We start from the raw sequence: 20,989 nt of genomic DNA on the forward strand, positions 1-20,989 counted from the left end.
TCAAGTATGGATATGTATTCCTGACTGCATGCCTGGTCAGTATTTTTTACCACTGTACTGTCATCACTGCTTGTTTCATTTAGCAGTTTTTCAAAGTAATTAGTCCATACTTCAAGGATATCTTTTTCTCCCGTTTTCATGTCACCTTTATCATCTCTAACTTCTTTTACAGCACTCATTCCTCCTTTCCTAAGCTTCTTCAACAACCACCAGAATATTTTGCCACCTTCTTGATATTTATTTTCTGTTTCTGCCAAAGTCCTCCCATGACTTTTGTTTAGCTAGTTTTACACAGTGTTTCACTTTCTTACATTTGTCTCTATATTCTCTAAGAGCACAAGCTGACTTATATGACAGGAACTTTTGATATGCTTTCTTCTTTTCCTTTACTGCTTCTTTAACTTCCTGTGTCCACCAGGGAGTTCTAATTTTTCTATCCTTCCAGACAACTTCACCACATGCCTCTCTAGCTGAAACAATCAGGGTTTTCTTCAAGGCTTGCCACTGAATCTCCAAGGTTTGGTTCCTGTTGTCAAACTCTTTCATTTTTTTCTTCAATAATCTTTGTGTCTTTTCATCTACAGTTTACATCTGAGAGCTGCTCAACTTTCATTCGATTTAAAACTTTCTTACATGTTATTCTTTTCAATATGAAATTCAATTTTATCCTGCTCAAGACTAAATAGTGATCACTTCCAATTTCAAATCCTCTGTACACTCTGGTGTCCTGCACCAGGGAGAAAACATCACTATCAACAATACCATAGTCAATGAGACTTTTCTTATTCCTTGCCTCTTCTCTCCATGTGAATTTGTGCACATTTTTATGTTGGAACATGGTGTTAGTAATAACCAGTCCATGTCCTGAGCAGAAATCCAACAGATATTTGTCATTATTATTAGCTTTGCTCTTTTCTCCAAATTTTACCAAAATATTTTTGTATGTCTCACAATCATTTCCTACTCTGCTATGTAGATCCCCAACAAGGACCAACTTTTCCTTCTTCATTGTGTCAGTTGCTTTTTCTAAAGCCTCAAAAAAGTCCTCTACTTCTACCTTAGTAGAGCCTTCTGTGGGACCATAGGCACAAATAAGTCTCATTGTCCAGTTCCCCATTCTCATATTTGCCCACACCACTCTACTTGAGACTGCCTGTCATTCAAGAAGATCATATTTTGTGTTGAATACTATGGCTACTCCTTCTTTTCCTTGATTGTCATTGCCTGAATATAACATTTTGTATTTATTGCTCAGAAAAATCTCACCAGTTTTTGTCTTTTTTGTTTCAGTCACCCCAATTATGTCGATCTGGTACTTATCTAATTCCTCAGCTAGCTCCATTTCTTTGCCATTCAGGCTTCTTATGTTGATAGTACCGATCTTTAACTCTGGTGATGTTGAGTTGGGGCGTGTTTTCAGATTTGTTCCAGTAGCTGACTTTTTGCTGTTCACCCTGGTTCCCTGGCGATGCCCCAGCATGAAATTTTGTCATGTTGTACCATCATTTTTATCCAGGTAGATACCCAACAGGGTGCACCACGAGAAGGTGAAGATTGGACATTAGGTCAGAAGCCCTGGTCGGTTGTCTGCATTCCTTTAAAGGCTATGTGGAGATCTCCTCAGTTATACAGCTTTGACCCTTAAGCACCCCATATATATATATATATATATAATTATTATTGCTGCACTTTCCATGGAGTTGGCTAACTCATCGTGAGAGGTTCATTCAACTGACAACATATTTATCTTATCGAAGCTTAAAATTCTTAACAGTCCTTGCATTAACAACACATTCTGGTAATGCATTCTATTCCATGACAATTCTCCATGTAAAAAATCTATTCCTCACACCCCTCTTCACCACACTCTTACATAATTTCCAGGGATGGCATCTGGCTTTTCCTCCTTTTGCCTTCTACTCTTTATATAATCTCATCTGGATTAATCTGATAAAATTCTCTCATTAGCTTAAATTTCTCTATAATATCACCTCTTTTCTTCCTATCTATTAAAACTCTGCAATCCAATACACATTTCTTCAACCTCTCTCCATAGTCAGCATTCCAAAGTCTTAATATGATCTTGGTCTCTGCACCCTCTCCAATGTATTCTAAAGGAATGTGCACCACAGTTGGCCATAAGCTTGGCCTGGTTATTTACCGAACGTCTTGCAGTGGGTAGGGTTCCTAAGGAGTGGAAAGAAGGCAAAATAGTACCACTTCACAATCATGGTTCTAGGATATAAGTTTCCAATTATAGATTAATCTGTATAACTGCAGATGTGGTCACGGTGTTGGAAAGACTGGTTAGGAATAGAATACAGGATTGTGTTGATGGACATAGCATTCTTTATAATGGTCAGCATGGATTTGTACAAGTTAAGTCATGTTTTAGTAATTTACTTGCATTTTAGGATAGGGTAATGGGTGTGTTAGATAAAGGAGAATCATATACAGTGATATTCTTGGACTTTGCAAAAGTGTTTGACAGATTATCACATGATAAGTGGTATACAAGCTGCAGAGGATGGGAATAGATTGTCTATTGGTTAGGTGGATTGGAGATTGACTCTCTGAACAATACCAGCAGGTTGTGTATGATGGAGCAGTGTCACAAAAAAAAAAAAAAAAAAAAAAAAAAAAAAAAAAAAAAGGGGGGGGGGAGTAATCAGTCACGTGCCCCAGGGTTCTGTTCTTGGGGCCCAGCTGTTTAACTTTTTTGTAAATGATATATCATATGAACTGACTGGGTATCTTCAGTTGTTTGCTGATAATGCAAAGTTGGGGAGAATTATAAGTAGCACTAGTAGTGCTACTTATAATATTAAAATTAAAATTACAACCCCATTTCTATTTCCAAGTAAAAAGTCTATTGCTGAAGGGCTGAAGCATCAGCAGTGCTACTGTGTAGTAGTAGTACATGGTGATATGTCATCCATTCCCACCTCAATATTAATATCTATCCCAACCAACACCCGATACACTTCTGTTTCACTTCCAATTCTTGTAAAATTTGTCTCCCTTCTATATGTTGTTGCACCACATTCCTTTTGGCAATAGACTTTTGAATAGACGTTTTACTTGGAAAAAGGAATGTGGTTGTAATTTTAATATTAATAAGTATAAGGTGTTGCATTTTGGAGTGCAGAAATATAAGGCTTTATTTTTCACTGAAACCAGGTGACCAGATTTGAGCACAATAGTCCAAGTGTGGTCTGACCAGTGCTTTTATACAGTGGCACAACCATTTCTTTTTCACCATATGTAGGAATACTTCTTATCATAGCAGCACTACAATGCACAACGTTTGCAACACTAGCAATATGCCCTCTAGTCTACTGTCAGCCATCACTCTCAAATTTCATCTACTTCCTGCAGTATGGTACCGTCGATATAATACATAGCCTTACATTTCTGCACTCCAAAATGCAACACCTTATATTTATTAATATTAAAATTACAACCCCATTTCTTTTTCCAAGTAAAAGGTCTACTGCTGAAGGGAATTAACATCAGCAGTGCTACTGTGTAGTAGTACATGGTGATGTCATCCATTCCCACAGCCTTATTAATATCTAATATCGTGCTAGATCTGTAGCACGATTCGCAAGAGTTGATATAATACCCAACTTTTGCGCTGGATGGTGATGTGAGGACGCATGCAAATATCTGTCCGTGTGTCTCACAACCTTCTACAATTCCCAGGTGTATATAAACTCACATGTGAGTGCGGAAAAACTTACTATGGTCAAACAGAGAAATCTATCCTCCTCCTAAGTCTCGAGAAACACCAGAGACATTGCTTACAAGAGAACCAGAGCTACTGCCCTATCAGGCCATGTCCTGTTTTCAATAAACATGAACAACAAAAGCCGCCAACATGAAGTAAATCGTCTCTTTCTTTTAAGGTTACACGGTGATCAGCATTCATATTTATGAATTTAGGGACACAAAACACACATGTTGAAAAGATTATTTTACTGATTAATAATAAAATAATAACTTTACTTTTCGCCCCCTGTATTGAGGTCATCTTCAGAAGGATACATGTGTGTAAGAACAAGCTACATGCTGTTGCACTCTATACAAGTAAATTACATCTATGTTGTTAACTAATCTTTTAGCCTGCCCTCCAGTGAAAAAAAAAAAAAATTAAATAGATAAATAAACAAAAATAAAATAAAAACTACAATAAACTTTGCTATAGTCCTCACATACGAATTATACAGTTTATATTGTTATATTACAATTATCTTCTGGATTTGTACAGTACAGGTTGCTAATGAATGTTCAGGAGGAAAAAAAAAAAAAAAAAAAAAAAAAACCCACTTCACCAAGTCTTCTTGTATTGAGATTTTTCTTCGTGGTTGCTATGAAGGTTGTAGATGGGTCCTCCACATTCTTGGAATTGTTAGACCATCATTTTTATTCAGATTCGGATCATGTTTGAGCATTTCACATGCTTCCTTGAATTTCCGCTCGAACCAGGTTTTGGTGCAGTGTGGGGACTTGGTACCTTTTCAGCCAATTCTGTGGTATGTTTAACGTGCGTAGTCAGAAAGGGCGTTTTTTCCAAAATGGAGGTATTTTATGTGACATTTGTGTTCTTCCTTTCTGATTGGGATGGTTCGCCCTGTTTTCCCTATGTATGGTATGTTACATGTGCAATCTATTTTGTAAATCCCTGGGTGGGCTAAGTGTGGTAGGGGATCCTTGGAAGAACTGAGTAGGTGTCTTAATTTTGTCGGGGGTTTAAAGATAGTTTTGATGTTGTATTTGTGTGGTGTTCTGTCTATTTTATCTGAAATGCCTCTAACATATGGTATAGCAATAGCATTCTTGAAATCTTTTTTGTTATTAGTGGTATCTTTGTGGAGGATCTTGTGAATGATTTTTATACTGTATCCATTTTTTTTATAAAGGTATGTTTGATGGTCTCATATTCATGGTTAAGAGCTTGTTCATTTGAACAAATGGTTTGAGCTCTGTGTTTAAGGGTGCTTATGACCCCTAGTTTTTGTGTTGGGTGGTGATAAGAAGTTTTGTGTATGTACTGGCCTGTGTGTGTAGGTTTGCAGTAAACTGAGAAGGAGAGACAGCCTGAAGGAAGACGTGTGACAAGTGTGTCTAGGAATGGAAGAGAGTTGTTTTTTTCAATTTCAATGGTGAATTGGATGCGTTTGTGTTGTTTGTTCAGGTGGCTAAAGAATGTATCTAGTGCTTGGTGGCCATGGGGCCAAATATCTTCGAAGTATCTGAGCCAAATTTTGGACTTTAGGCACGCCGATTCTAGCGCTTGTTGCTCAAAATCTTCCATATAAAAGTTTACTATTGGGGGGGGGGGGGTAAATTTGTTTTGCCACACGAAATATCCGAGTATGTGGAGTACGTGGACAAAGAGGGCCGTGATGTCGTGTGGAAATATGTTCTGTAAGAGTAGGATAGTATCATTGATTGGCACATTGGTGAAAAGGGAAGTTATGTCAAAGCTGACTAATAGATCTTGGTCATTGAGTGTAATATTTTTAATTCTGTTTATGAATTGCTGTGTATTTTTTATGTAGGAAGGGAAATGACCAACCAATTCCTTGAATGTGGCCGCTAATTTTTTGGCTAAGTAGTAATTCAGACTGTCAATTCCTTCCACAATTGGATGTAATGGTGTGTCTGTTTTGTGTACTTTTGGCAGGTCATAAAATCTAGGCACGTGGGTATACTGCGGTATTAATTTTTTAATTGTTTCTTCCGGCCACGTGTTAATGATTTAAGTAGTTCAGTAGTTTTCTTTTTGTTACATTGCATGGGGTTGTAATTTACCATTTGGTAGGTGTTGTGGTCCGATACAGAATGGTTCATTTTTTCAATGTAGGTTGTCCGATTTAAAACAACAGTGGCGTTCCCTTTATCAGCTTTTGTGATAATAATGTCACAGTTATTTTTGAGGGATTTGAGGGCCAGTTTATCCACTTTGTTTAGGTTGCTGCTTAATTTTATGGTTGAATTTAGTAAACAGACAGTTTCCATCCATATTTTGTCAGCTAAATTGGCGGGAGGGATCTTAAACCTCTCTCAATATGATATATTATATCTAGTTTATTTACTGACCTCGGAGCAATGCCGTAATTTAAACCTTTCTCCAGTAGCAAGAGTTCACCTTGTGTGAGGGTGTAATCCGATTGGTTGATAACCAGACAGTGGTCCGATGGTGGTTGGTCGCTCCTAACTGCGTTGTTGAGTGATTGGCTGCTCCTTCCGTTATGGTGTCATAACTGTCTTGTGCTTTCCTGTAGTTTTAATGCTTGAAACTTGGTTATTAACTGTTCTTTGCTTTTGTGTAATAGTTAACGTAACTGGATAGCTCAAATTTCAGTTGTAACACTTTGGCTTGGGTCAATGCTAAGTTCTTTCGTGTCTCATGAATTTTTTCTCTTAACAAAGCTTTTTCTAGCCTGGCATAGATACGGAGCACTTCAGCTGATGTAAAATAGACAGAACACTACACAAATACAACATCAAAACCACCTTTAAACCCCCGGCAAAATTAAGACACCTACTCAGTTCTTCCAAGGATCCCCTACCACACTTAGCCCACCGAGGGATTTACAAAATAGATTGCACATGTAACATACCATACATTGGGGAAACAGGGTGAACCATCCCAATCAAAAAGGAAGAACACAAACGTCACATAAAATACCTCCATTTTGGAAAAACCGCCCTTTCTGACCACGCACATTAAACATACCACAGAATTGGCTGAAAAGGTACCAAGTCCCTACACTGCACCAAAACCTGGTTCGAGCGGAAATTCAAGGAAGCATGTGAAATGCTCAAACATGATCTGAATCTGAATAAAAATGATGGTCTAACAATTCCAAGAATGTGGAGGACCCATCTACAACCTTCATAGCAACCACAAAGAAAAATCTCAATACAAGAAGACTTGGTGAAGTGGGTTTTTTTTTTTTTTTTTTCCTCCTGAACATTCATTAGCAACCTGTACTGTACAAATCCAGAAGATAATCGTAATATAACAATATAAACTGTATAATTCGTATGTGAGGACTATAGCAGAGTTTATTGTAGTTTTTATTTTATTTTTGTTTATTTTATTTTATTTATCTATTTAATTTTTTTTTTTTCACTGGAGGGCAGGCTAAAAGATTAGTTAACAACATAAATGTAATTTACTTGTATAGAGTGCAACAGCATGTAGCTTGTTCTTACACACATGTATCCTTCTGAAGATGACCTCAATACAGGGGGCGAAAAGTAAAGTTATTATTTTATTATTAATCAGTAAAATAATCTTTTCAACACGTGTGTTTTGTGTCCCTAAATTCATAAATATGAATGAAGTAAATTGGACACCAACTTCAAACCTACACATTTGCCATGATGAGGTAGAATGCCGCATTGTCGAGTCAAAAGAAACCACCTTGGACCCTCTTCATATGAACAATAATCTCAGCTATAATTTGCCTGACTCTTTCAGCTCTACTATCAGATACTGGAGATAGCGTGGTTCCACACACGCACAAGTGTACAACAAATTGTATAGCTTTAGAGTGTCTCAATGTTTTTTTCCATGTCTTTTAATAGCTTTCTATGTTCTTAATGCCTGATGAAGTCAATCCTGACGAAACGTTGCGTTTTCAAATAAATCTCAATTTGTTATAATTCTCGGATTTTTAGTCAGTTTATATTAAAATTAACACATCCAACCTCCGAGTTAATAGTAATAGCCATCACTTCCATTCTCACGAGAGTAATTGTGCACTTACGAAAGCATATCAGAAGACACTCAACAGCATTGGAATTAATATCAACAGACTCATCTTCTTGAAAAGATGCACGTTTTCCTCAATTATTCCAAAGTTCCTACAATTTAAAGAAATCATTACTACAGAAAGAGTGCATCGAATTTACACTAAGGCTAAACTAGATCTTTTAAAGGAGAAGATTTGCGACACAATACGCAATTTATCTTTGCTTTTCACAGAAAAAACATCATTAGAAAACCAATTAGCAGCCTGCTTAGACCTTGATTCTTGGAATTATATTAAAGAATTAAGTACACAGCACGCATTATGATCTGAAAACTTAAACAAACACAAGCTAATCAGAAAGTTCAAGTTACTCAAGTTCAAGACGAGAAAGGTCTACTCTAAATAACTGTCATAACAGACTTAAAAATTTGGTGATTAACAAATCGTCATATGTCCTAAGTCCCGATGAAGAGAAAATTCTCGAAAAAGGTCTAAATTTTTTATTGGCACCAAAATGCATTCCTAAAGAACTACTTTTAACTAACATGGAGAAAGCAGCTTTCCAACTTCCTACAGCAGACGCGAGTTTACTTCGCATAGAAACAATTCTTGCAATCAACAATGCAAAACCTCCTTCTGATAATATATCCCCTAGTGAGAGACTTGCAATTAATAATCTAAGAATTAACAAGGACATCGTCATCTTAAAAGCTGATAAGGGGAATGCAGCTGTAGTTCTACAGCTGCATTCTTGTTATTTTATCCATTCTGGTTATTTTATCTAGAATGTAGTTCTAGATAAAATAGACTACCGAGAAAAAATCTTAACATTGTTAGAGTCAGATAGTTATTCGTAAATTGAGAGGGATCCAAAAAAGAGAACTGCACAAAAGAACCAATAATCTCCGACAAAAGACCACAGAAATTCCACAAAATACACGGCTTTCCATCCATTCTTTACACCCACTCATTCCAAGGTTATATGGTCTCCCTAAGGTACAAAAAGAAAACTATCCACTGAAACCTATAGTAGACAGCATTGACTCACCCACATACAGGTTATCCAAATATCTGGCGTCATCGTTAAAAGCTTATGCAGGAAAATCTTCTTATATTAAAAACTCAACAGATTTTGTCTCTAAAATCAAGGACTTAAAACTCAAATCTTCTGACATCATGGTGAGCTTTGACATGATAGCACTCTTTACCAACATTCCGACACAGGACGTTCTCCATATTTTAAAGAACAAGATTTCAAATAAAATGTTCTCTCTGCTATCTCACTGTGTAAACTCTGGTTATTTTGAATTCGAAGGTAAACTTTATAAACAGGTCAAAGGATTAGCCATGGGAAGCCCCGTCTCTCTCCTGTATTAGAAAACATTCTTTTCGAGGATTTTGAACAAAAGGTAATCTCCTCTTTTAGTTTAAAACCAAGAATTTGGCTTAGATATGTGGATGATATATTCCTCATATGCGAGCATAGTATTGAGAATCTTCACAGGTTTCTCAACCCCTTAAATAACCTCCATCAGGATATCAAATTGATCATGGAGTGATCAATAAAAGTCTCTATATTTAGAAAGCCAACACACACGGACAGATATTTGCATGCATCCTCACATCACCATCTAGCGCAAAAGTTGGGTATTATATCAACTCTTGAGAATCGTGCAAGATCTCGACTGTCAGATGAAGAAGAACTAAAAAAAGAACTACAACATCTTAAATGGACCTTTAAAAGCAATGGTTATTCTTTAAAAAGTATCAACAAACAATAATCCCACCATCAACATAGAGACACAGGACGACTCCAAAGGTTATATCTCCTTGCCATATATCAGCACACTATCCAAAAAACTGAGTAGAATCTTAAAGAAATTTAACATACAAACGTGCTTCTCGACTCTTCCAAAAATAAAATCAAGTTTCAGCAACTACAAACAATCTCGCAACCTTCTTCAATTCCCAGGTGCATACAAAGTCACATGTGAGTGCGGAAAACCTTACTATGGTAAAACAGAGAAATCTATCCTCCTACGTCTCGAGGAACACCAGAAAGACATTGCTTACAAGAGAACCAGAACTACTGCCCTATCAGGCCATGTCTTGTTTTCAATAAACACGAACAACGAAAGCCACCAACATGAAGTAAATTGGACAACAACTTCAAACCTACACATTTGCCATGATGAGGTAGAACGCCGCATTGTCGAGTCAAAAGAAATCACCTTGGACCCTCTTCATATAAACAATAATCTCAGCTATAATTTGCCTGACTCTTTCAGCTCTACTATCAGATAATGGAGATCACATGGTTCCACACATGCACAAGTGTACAACAAATTGTATAGCTTTAGAGTGTCTCAATGTTTTTTTCAGTGTCTTTTAATAGCTTTCTATGTTCTTAATGCCAGATGAAGTCAATCCCGATGAAACATGTTGTGTTTTTAAATAAATCTCAATTTGTTATAATTCGGATTTTTAGTCAGTTTGTATTAAAATGAACATATATATATGTAGTATTATATATAATATCCTATTTCTGTGTCACTATTCTTTACATAGTGCTCCTGAAATCCACTCACCACAGAGTCAAGTAGCAAGTGAATTGTCAGCCTCATTCTAAATGCATTCAACATTGGTGGCGCTAGTGTCCTTGGTCAATGTGGCGGTTGTGTTTAGTTAGGCTAGAAAACGTGTTTTTAAATGTAAATATAGTGTGGCTTTTTGTCTCAAATTGTGCTGCAGTTGTGCATCAGTTAGAAACAACTGTCCTTCAATGATGTTATTGTTTGAAACTGTGTTGTATATATTGTGTTTCGCTGCCGTTTGTTTCACAACGTGTAAAAATGGCGTCCAACAAGGAACGTACGTCAGCGGGTCGCAGGGCTTCTATTTCTACACGAAAGGCTGGCTCAGCATTAGATTTTTCGCAATGGATGTGTTGCAGAAACTGCTACATGTATGCGCCGAAGAATGTGAAGGATCTGTGGTCAGTATGGCTAATGAGAAGAACGAAAACATCGACGTATGTGAGAAGTGTCAGGATAGGCTGGAGTGTTTAGGAATGGAAGCTGACATTGGGACTGTAGTGGAAGAACTTTGGCAGGAGTTCATGAAAATGACCTTCATCTTCTGCATGAGGAATTGGAAGTGCTCAGTAAGGAGATACTGGAAGTTAAAAGTGAGTTTAATGTGTTAAACAGAGAAATTAGGACTACAGAGATTACTTTAGCTGAAGTAACTAGAACAGGATTACGTATGGGTGAGTCTTTGGTGAATGATGCAGTAATAAATAGTATAGCATTGATTGGGAGTCAACAAAATAAAACCACAAGAGACCTAGAAGAAACGAGATGTCGTGGGGGGAGGAGTAAAAGGGCGTTGAGTAATGAAACTGGGAGAGTCATGCTGAATAGCGTAGAAAATGAGTCCATGAGTGACGCTTGTGTGGACTTGAATGAAGTTAAGAGTGATAAGATTTATGGTGATTCTATGATTAAGGGTATGGAGAGTGGTAAGCATGAGGAGTGCTTGGCTGGTGGGACAATAGAAAGAGTGGCTTTAGCAATAAAGAGAGGGCATGAAGCAGACAAGATGATAGTTATGGTGGGTACAAATGACCTGAGAGTGGTGGTATAAATCGGGTAGGAAAAGATTTAAGAACATTGTTAAATATTGTGAACTGGAAAAGTGTCAATGGGAGGATTGTGTGCGCTGCCTCGTTTTGACAATTATGAGTTAAGTAGACGAGCAATGATAATGAATGATATGATTGCAAGAATGTGCAAAAAAAGAGGTCTGGAATTTGTTGATGTTTGGAGTGTGTTTGAAGGAAAAAGACAGTTGTCTGCTAGAGATGGGCTGCATCAGAACATGGAAGGACATAAGCGATTGAAGAAGTTACTGTTTTCTGAACAAGTTGAAGTAATTGGGCAGGTAAACTAATATTGAAAAGGTGGAGTGTAAGAGAGAGAAACTATAGCACTGATTGTATATTTATTGATCCTTATTCGCATAATAAATTGCAGAAGAGAGGGGATAAAAATCGGCATGGGACTACTGAAATTACTGACTTATATATTAATTCTAAAGCCAGTACAAGATCTAGAGGGAATCTGCAATTTTTGTATACCCATGCAAGAAGCATCTGAAATAAGAGAGAAAAATTTTTGGCTTTAGTCAGTGCAATCTCACCAAAAGTTGTAGGCATTAGTGAAACTTGGATGTCAGTAGAAGATGTGGTCACTGGAATTGAATGTAACAGGGAGGATAGAGAAGACAGAACAGGGGAAGGAGTACTGTTGATGATAGCTGATGTGTTGCAGCCAAAGAAAGTAGTATATCAAGATGATAGACATGTGAATGAGAGTTCATTTGAGGCAGCCTGGTGCGAAATAGTGACCAATGCAACCAAATATACAGTTGGATGCTGCAATAGGCCAGGGAGTACAAGGGGAGATATTGAATTCATGCATCAGCAAATTAGTGCAACGAGTGCAGGTTTAATGATTATTATGGGGAATTTTAACTATAGTGATATCAATTGGAAGGAGGAAATATCACGTAGCAAAAAGGAAATGGAGTTGCATCTTCTACGAGATAATTACTTGAAACAGCACATAACTGAAGGGACACGTGGTGTGAGAGTGTTGGACCTGGTTATTGGTTCAGAGGATATATGCATAAGTAAGGTGTCCTCGTTACCTCCAATTGGTGAAAGCGATCATGTGGTATTGACTTGGGAGATTGCAAAATCTGTAGATTTTTCTGTTAAGAAAGGGTATATACGGAACTACAGGTTAGGCAATTATAACAAGCTTCGGAGTGAGCTTGCAGCCATTCCATGGCAGAACATATTGCAGGGGAAAGATGTTAGCAGTGCATGGGATAAAATCAGCGGGTATCTGAGAAAAGTAATATCAGATTGTGTCCCAATGGTCAGGAAGTCAAACAAGGCAGGTGTTAGATGGATGAGCAGTAGTATCAAGCTTGATCTGCAAAAAAAAGAAAATGTTATGGAAAACTTACAGGGAGAAAGGCGATCAGTATACAAGGCTCAAGCTAGGAAGGTTACCAGCATAGTAAGAAAAGCTAAATCAGATTATGAGAAGACCTTAGCCAAAGAGATCAAGGGTAATTCCAAAGAGTTCTTCAGCTATGTGGCAAGTAAAAGGAAGAATGACTTCAGAAGGATAACTTTAGTGAGTGCTGATGGTATTGAGGTGACAAAATCAGATGTAATAGTCGAGTTACTGAGTGATCACTTTTCAAAAGTCTATCACCCAAGTGAGGATATCTCTGTACCTGTAGCAATAACTTATGTGAGAATTGAAGCTAAGAAATCAGAGGTATTTCATATATTGCAAAGTTTAAATGCAAACACTGCTGTAGACTTAGATGGAATATCAGCTCGGGTGTTGCATGAACATGCAAATGAATTGTCAACCCCTCTTACTTGGATATTTAATTTAAGTTTGAACTCTGGTATGGTCCCTAGGGAGTGGAAGTTAGGCAAAGTGGTTCCTTTGTATAAGGGTGGCTCTAAAACTGCAGTAGTTAATTACAGACCAATCACCATCTCAGGAGTAGTGGTAAAAGTATTGGAAAAATTGGTTAAAGACAAAATTCAAGAATGGATGGATCAGGATATGATACTCTATAGAGGCCAACATGGTTTTGTTAAAGGTAGATCCTGCCTTAGCAAGCTAACTTTTCATAATAGAATGACATCTGAGTTGAACAAAGGAACTGGCTACACAGTGGTACTTCTGGATTTTGCTAAGGCTTTTGACAGGATACCCCATGGAACACTGTTATGCAAATTGGAGCAGATGGGAATGGATACTAAATTGGTGATATGGATAGGAGAATGGCTCAGGGAGAGATACCAGAAGGTGGTATATGGAAGAGCAGAGTTCAGGATGAGGCAGGTGACCAGTGGTGAGCCTCAGGGCCCTGTGCTTGGGCCATTGTTGTTTAATTTGTATATAAATGATATAGGAAATGGCTTATAGGGAGATATTGTTGTTTGCTGATGATGAAAAGTTGGGTAGCGCAATAAAAAATCAAGCTAATGTTGAAAGTTTGTGTGATGATTTAAATAAGCTGGTAGAATGGGCAAAAGGTAATGGATGTCAGTTCAATGTGGAAAAGTGTAAAGTCATGCATTTTGGGATTAAACAATTACCAGCTGTGTACTACATTGATGGAACGGTACTCCAAGAGATTGATGAGGCTAGGCACTTAAGGGTGTTGGTGGATAGGGAGATGAAGTTCAGGGGACACATTGCTAAGGTGTCCAAGATTGCACGTAGGATTAGTTGGTTGTTGAGGAACACACTGGCATCCAGAGATAAAGAGGTTATTATTCCCCTTTATAAAGCATTGATACTTCCACATTTGGATTACTGTGCTCAGGTCTGGTCACCTGGATTCCTTGGAGATGAAGAGGCTGTGGAGAGGGTTCAGAGAAGGGTGACTAAGTTGGTGAGTGATTTAAAAAATGCTCCCTATTGATAGATTGAGAGCTTGTGGATTGCAGAGGTTGGTTGATAGGCAGAGAAGAGGGGATATGATAGAAACATTTAAATTACTGAAAGGTTTTTATAGGATTGATGCAGGGGAAATGTTTCAGCTGTATGATAGTGATGGAAGAACAAGAGGTCATCCCTGGAAATTAAAGAAGAGTGTGGTTAACAAGGGTGTCAGAACGAGGTTTTTTGCCTGAAGGGTGGTGAATGAGTGGAATTCATTGCCTGACTTAGTTGTGAACTCTTCGTCTGTAAATGAATTCAAGAAGAGATATGACAGATATTGTTTTGCTAGTTTGGGTCTTCCGCGATGCGTCTACTGACTCCATGGAGATACCCGTAATAATAATAACATATATATTATTTCTTTTTGGACATAATTGACAACATTTTTATTTTATTTCAAACCATTTATCTCATTCACTGACATGTTATTTTATCCCAGGTGGCTGACAATGAAATTATTATTAAAAAAAAAAAAAAGCTTTATTCCCAGAGAGTAGGAAATAAAACTTCTGCATTTGAAATGCAGAATTTGAATGCTGCAGCATTTCCTTTTAAATAATCATAAAAGGATGTTGAAAGTTTATTTTTCACTTGGTTAGAATATAATAAATTTAGTTTAATCCTTTATCCAAGTGTGAGCAAACAAAGTTTGCTCCTGAAAGTATCTTCAGGACTGGGGTAAGGTGGTGCAACACTAGGGCAACTCCTTGCAAAGGTGGAGCAAGATACTATCACTCTTATCTCAATATCTCCCATAATGCAAAACACATCTCCTTGCGGATATGTCTAATGTTATGCATTAAGGGAAGGGCCACTACCCAGACTAGTTTCGGCCTTTATTGAGGTCTCCTCAGTGGGAGCCAGGCCCAAGTCCAGGTGACCAGACCATACCCCAGTCCTGAAGATACTTTCAGGCGCAAACTTTGTTTGCTCACACTTGGATAAAGGATTAAACTAAATTTATTAAAATCATAAAAGGACTTGCAATTTTGTTGCTGGTTTTCTCTAAAAGTCATAAAGTAAACTCATCTTCACTTTCTTCTGTCTTTTTATCTCCTTTAAGTTTCAGAACTATTTTTTAATCTAATTAAATGCTTTAGTACATCCATACATTTATTATTTCAACACCTTAACATCTGAAGTAAGTGCACAATTGTAATATAGTAGTACTTTCTAAGCTGATTTTCAGTTCCATAACATGAATTAGCTTAGCATAATTAAATACTTGAACATATCACATAATGAAAATGCTTTTTAATACTGTTATTTAAAAAAACACAATTATCTTACAAAGACAAGTTTGCTCATAGCAAGTGCTACATACTTTCTTATTTAAGATTTTTTTTAAGATTTAAGATTACTGACATTGGTGAAACCTGGCTCTAACTCTAAGAGTCAGAGTTAGAGCCAGGTTTCACCAAAACATGTTCACTATGGCAAGAAACTCAACCCCCTTTGTTCCTGATGTTCCTGGAATTCGTGTATAGTCATAAGTGTAAAAGGTTTTTAGTGTAAAGAAACTGAGTGTTTGAGTGCAAGGGTTTGAATGAATATAAAGGGTTTTTAGGAAGGACAAAAGGAAGAGGGAATACTAATGATATCAAATGACTTGAATCTAGTTATGATAGTCTATCTAGTTAACATGATGAAATATATGATATGGTGTTACTACAAACCTGCTAATTTGGTTGCTGGGGACAATGAAATGCAATGCAAAATTACTCTGATGAATACTCAACTAGTAATCATTATACATGATTTAAATTATCTAAACACTGAATGGGTAGCAGAGAAAACTCATAATAAGAATGAAGCAGAATTTATTGAGCTGTTGTAAGACAACTTTCTCAAGCAGCATGTGAAAGAAAGAATTTGAGATCACACAGCACAGACCAAGCAGGTCTGTGCAGTATAAGCAGGCAGAGATGTAGAAGCATTTCCTATTCCTATTGATCTCTCACATTTTCTTCACATGCCTACTAGATAACCTCAAAACCATTCCACAAACACCCTAGATCTCTTCCTCACTAGTGACCCTTCCAAGAACACTGTAAATGTTCAAGACCACAATCTAGTACTTATCTCCTCTCTCATGGAACAACACTCACACTGCCATTCTCAATCAAGAAGAGTCTGGCTTTATAACAATGCCAAGTGGGAAGACCTTTATGATTTCTAAGCTTCATTCCCTTGGTTGGACTACAGTTTTAAACCTTCCAACCCAAACACATTGTGTTTAGGTTGGAACTATACTAAACTGCTGTCCCCTATCTAAATTTTGGTTCTCCAAGAGCCAAGGCTGTATAAAAAAAAAAAATGAGCATACCATACCAAACTATCAAAAAGAACTCCATCTTCCTTTTGTGCTTAAAGCCAAACCTGAAATAGCTCCAAGAAAACTATCAATGATGTTTCCAAAACAAACTTTGTAAGTGCAAACAAAAAGCAGGAAACTTGTATGTCGTCCAAGCCTTTTCATTCCTTGCCAAAGCAGTTGGTCATAATGTTTGCCCAATACTTCTCCCACACCTGTCACAACAACAACAACAGCACCATTGCATCTTCACCCACAAAAAAGCCAATTTCCTAGCTTCATACCTTTCCTCCAATGCATGTATAACCAATCCTGGTAAATCCCCCCCCCCCACACACACACAACAATTCTGCATGTCCAGTACTCAATACTCTCGATGACTTATTAAAACTGACCTGCCAACCCGATACACAGCTTCGCTGATGACAGCACAGTGCACCTCTCCCTTTCACTTGACAAACCACCTCAACTTACAGAGCATCACACTTCTTTTGCCCTCAATTCTGATCTCCATTCCATCCTCCAATGAGCAGATAACCTCATCAACTTCAGTGCTAGTAAAACACAGTTCAGTCTTGTTTCTCAAAAAAACATTTCTTCCAGTATTAACTTTGACAGTACTCAAATCTCTAAACAAAATGAGATTTCTCTCTTGGAATTTATCTTGACATTAAACTTCTCCTGGAATAAATGCATCACAACCACTGCCTCCTCAGCATCCAAAAATATAGATTTCTCTTTTGCACAAAATGCCACTTCACCTCTGAAGAGTTGTTAACCTTATTATAATTGCAACTATTGAATACTGCTCTCAACATTTGGGGTAGTGCCTCTAAGAGCTCCCTCAAAGTACTTGACTCATTATAGAAGAAGACAATCAGCAGATTGATCAATGACCCATCTCTTACCAACTCAGTCCACCCTCTTTCATAAAGGACATTTGGTTTTTGCAATATGTATTGTCTATAAATATTTCAAAGGTTAATGCTCATATGAACTAGCATCAATAATTCCCCCACTCTACTAAATCTGTTGAAACATGTGCAGCTGCCACACAACATCCCTTCCCAGTATAATTCGAAACTAATAGAATGAGTTTCTTTTTCATTTCCCTTCATCCCTACTACTGCTGAACTTTGAACAGTCTTTCTCTCATGTGATTCCCAAGTAATACAATAAACATTTCTTCAAAATCAAATGTAAATAAGCCTTTTCTTATGTAACTCACCACCAATATGCTGTACTAACATACAATATGTTGATCAACCAACCTCTCATGCATGGTCCAATATTAAAAGAGTAAAAGAAAGGATGAACATGGAAGAATCATGTTACTTAATGAAGACAATTAGGGTAGAAACTTATCAAAGCAAAAAAAGTAATAATGTCCCACACAGCATTGAATTTGAGGCTATCTGATGTGAAGTAGAAGTTAATAGGTCAAAATATATAGTGGGATTTTGCTACAGACCTGCCTCAGAAGCAATGAGATTGTTCAAATGATCAGTGCTCAGTTTTCAAAGATCTATCAACATGGTAATTCAACAATACATTAGATGGAGAGAGAAAGTGGGAAGGTGCATGAGAAGGAGTTCCATAAACTAATATTCAGCAATAGGGACAAATGGTATTATCAACACATAGACGAAAGGAATGTTCAGTCAAACTGGCTAGGCCTTTGACATGTTGCATAACTAGAGTCTCAGTACAGGTCCTGTCAGGTCCATTGTATACAAGGGTAGTGCAAAACTGACGTGTCTTACCTATTGACTTATCATTAACACTCAAGTGGCAGTGAAGATTTTAGAGAAGTTGGTATTAACTCACATACAGAAATGAGTTGACAAACAAACTATACTTTCCAAAAAATAGCATAAACCTACTAAAGGGAGGTCATGTTTGAACAATTTGCTTCTATTTTATAATAATGCTACAGATGAGTTAGATAAAGGGAATGGATACACTATTATACTGTTTAACTTTGCTAAGACAAATGATAGGATACCACATGAAAGGCTGTTGCATAAATTGGAGAATATGGAATTGGAAAATAACCTACTGACTTGGTAAGTGGCTGATGGAAAATTTAAAAATTAATATAAATCCACTTACTGAACATCGATCACAAGTGCGTCCTATATAATTACTTTTGCAGAGACATTGTCCAGTTGTCTTATCACATTGAGAACTTAAAGAACCATGAGGGCTGCAGTCACAATCTGCAAAAAATAAATTTAACTAAATTTAAAAACAACTATAATTTTATAAACACTGACTATTATTTTTCAAAAGAATCAATAGCAGTAACAAGTCTATGAATGAATGTTCTGTTTTTGTTCTTTTAGAAAAAAATAAACAGGGTAAACTGCAATATCTTCTTTTATTTACTAGATACTTGTTGATAGTCTTAACTCCTCCAGCTTAAAGACTCACAGTTCTACGATTCCTTTCCAGAATCTTCTATTAATATTCTCCCCACTGTCATGTAAAACTTAAAAACTTCCTAAGCACAAAATTTCTCTGGTCTGCATTCTTAAACTTCCATCAACTCTCTCGTTTTTCTCGTTACCCTGATACTGAATGCTTTCTCTGTCAGCTTACAATCACCCATCCATCTCCGCGATGAGCAAGTGCATTCCATGTAAATGGCAAGTGAGAAGTTAAGTATAATAGCTGACGCGTTGTCTCCATTAGCATAACAAGAATGTCTTTTCAAAACACAGCACTTGATAATTTTAAATTACAATAATAGGATTGAAAGTAACACAATTATCAGAATCTAGTAAGCACATCAAAATTTCCATTTCATTTTGACAATAATAATAATAATAATAATAATAATATCAATAGCAGGCACATCGCTAGCTGATATGCGTGTTACAAAACCAAAACTAATATATGAACGTAAACAACAAGATGAACATTTCCTTATTATTCAGTAGCAAAAGTTTAATTTTACTCTTTGAGAGCACTGACTGGAGTTGAATTTATCAAAAATTTTCAAGTCTAGCCTTTCTGAACCTTGAATGACTGATAGTCAAAACTTGAGGTTCAGCAATTTTTAGTCAAAAGCAGTGTACATGATATGGAACAGAGAACTGAAATACATGCTTGATAAAAAAAAAAAAAAAAAAAAAAAAAAAGTGAAAGATATATATTTACAATACATGCTATAGATAATTTGAACTTAATGTACAATTACATACAATTTGGCCAGCATGTTTGACAAACTGGATTATGTTTACACTTTCCAAACAAGCCATTGATTATAATCCTGTTGTGGATATCGATGTTTGTGAATGTCTTTAATTCTGCTAATCACCCTGCTTATCAGACACCTGAAGTCAATGCCTAAACATGGAACTTGAAATTTAATGGGTGTTTCATTTCTAGAGCAGGCTTTCTGGATTATCTACCCCAAAGCATTAATAATAATGTACATATACCTCTACAACCTTTCATATAATCAGATAACAATTAGCATTTTGAAATTCAATAAACAAGAAACATGTAAGATATATATCATCTCCCTTATGCCAAAACAATCAAGAAACACAGTTAAAGTTTTAAATAGAATTTAAAATTCAGGAAATCAACATTGCATATTCTTAACTGTTATATGTTTGATATTATTTTTGGCATAACTGAAAATCATAATTTCTGCACATTACTGGTTTTAGCATAATGAAGATAAGATCTTCTTGCCTGCACTCTTTAAAATTTCCATAATTCTTGTTTCAGAAAAATGAGTCTGAAAACAAGAACCCAATCTTGGAGATTCAGCAGCAAATCCAGAAGAAAACATTGATTGTTTCAGTCAGAGAAGCCTGTGATGAGATTGTAAGGACAGAAAAATCTGAACTCCATGATGGACTTGGGAAGTTAAAAGCATTTCAAAGTTCCTTTAAGTAAGTCAGCTTGTGCTCTTCGAGACCAGAGAAAACTAGCTTAACAAAAGTCATGGGAACACTTTGGTAAGAACGTAAAACATATGAATCAGGAAGGAGGCAAAATAATCTGGAGGCTATTGAAAAAGCTTAGAAATGGAGGAAAATATACTTTAAAAGGAATCAGATGATAAACGTGACATGAAAATCAAAGTCAAAGATATTCTAGATGTCTGGAGTATTTACTTTGAAAGATGCTAAATGAAACAAGCAGTGACAGCATTGTGTTAGAAAACACTCAACAAGAATATATATCAATACTTGAAGTAGAAAAAATCCAACAAAAACCTAATATGCGGTAGGGCAGCTGTAGTAGATGATATTCAACCAGAAATGCTCAAATATGGAGTTATGAAAGTTTTACATTGGCTACATTGCATAACTCAAAACGCCTGATCAGAGGGTTGAATTCCAGAA

The 20,989-nt window shown here is 36.7% G+C and overlaps 1 protein-coding gene across 1 annotated transcript in view; it reads right to left on the bottom strand.

The window, feature by feature from the left end:
• The window catches only part of LOC150101107 (laminin subunit alpha lam-3-like), a 789,889-nt gene that overhangs the window by 486,890 nt on the left and 282,010 nt on the right, over positions 1-20,989 (bottom strand). Inside the window, exon 20 of the mRNA XM_090402236.1 lies at positions 18,738-18,844. Within this exon, the coding sequence (XP_090258362.1) occupies positions 18,738-18,844 (107 nt within the window). The remainder of the gene's footprint in view (positions 1-18,737; positions 18,845-20,989) is intronic.

The sequence above is a fragment of the Typopeltis vanoorti genome, chromosome 12, assembly GCF_054136105.1.
Source record: "Typopeltis vanoorti isolate ZY-2024b chromosome 12, IOZ_Tvanoo_1.0, whole genome shotgun sequence".
NCBI lineage: Eukaryota > Metazoa > Arthropoda > Arachnida > Uropygi > Thelyphonidae > Typopeltis > Typopeltis vanoorti.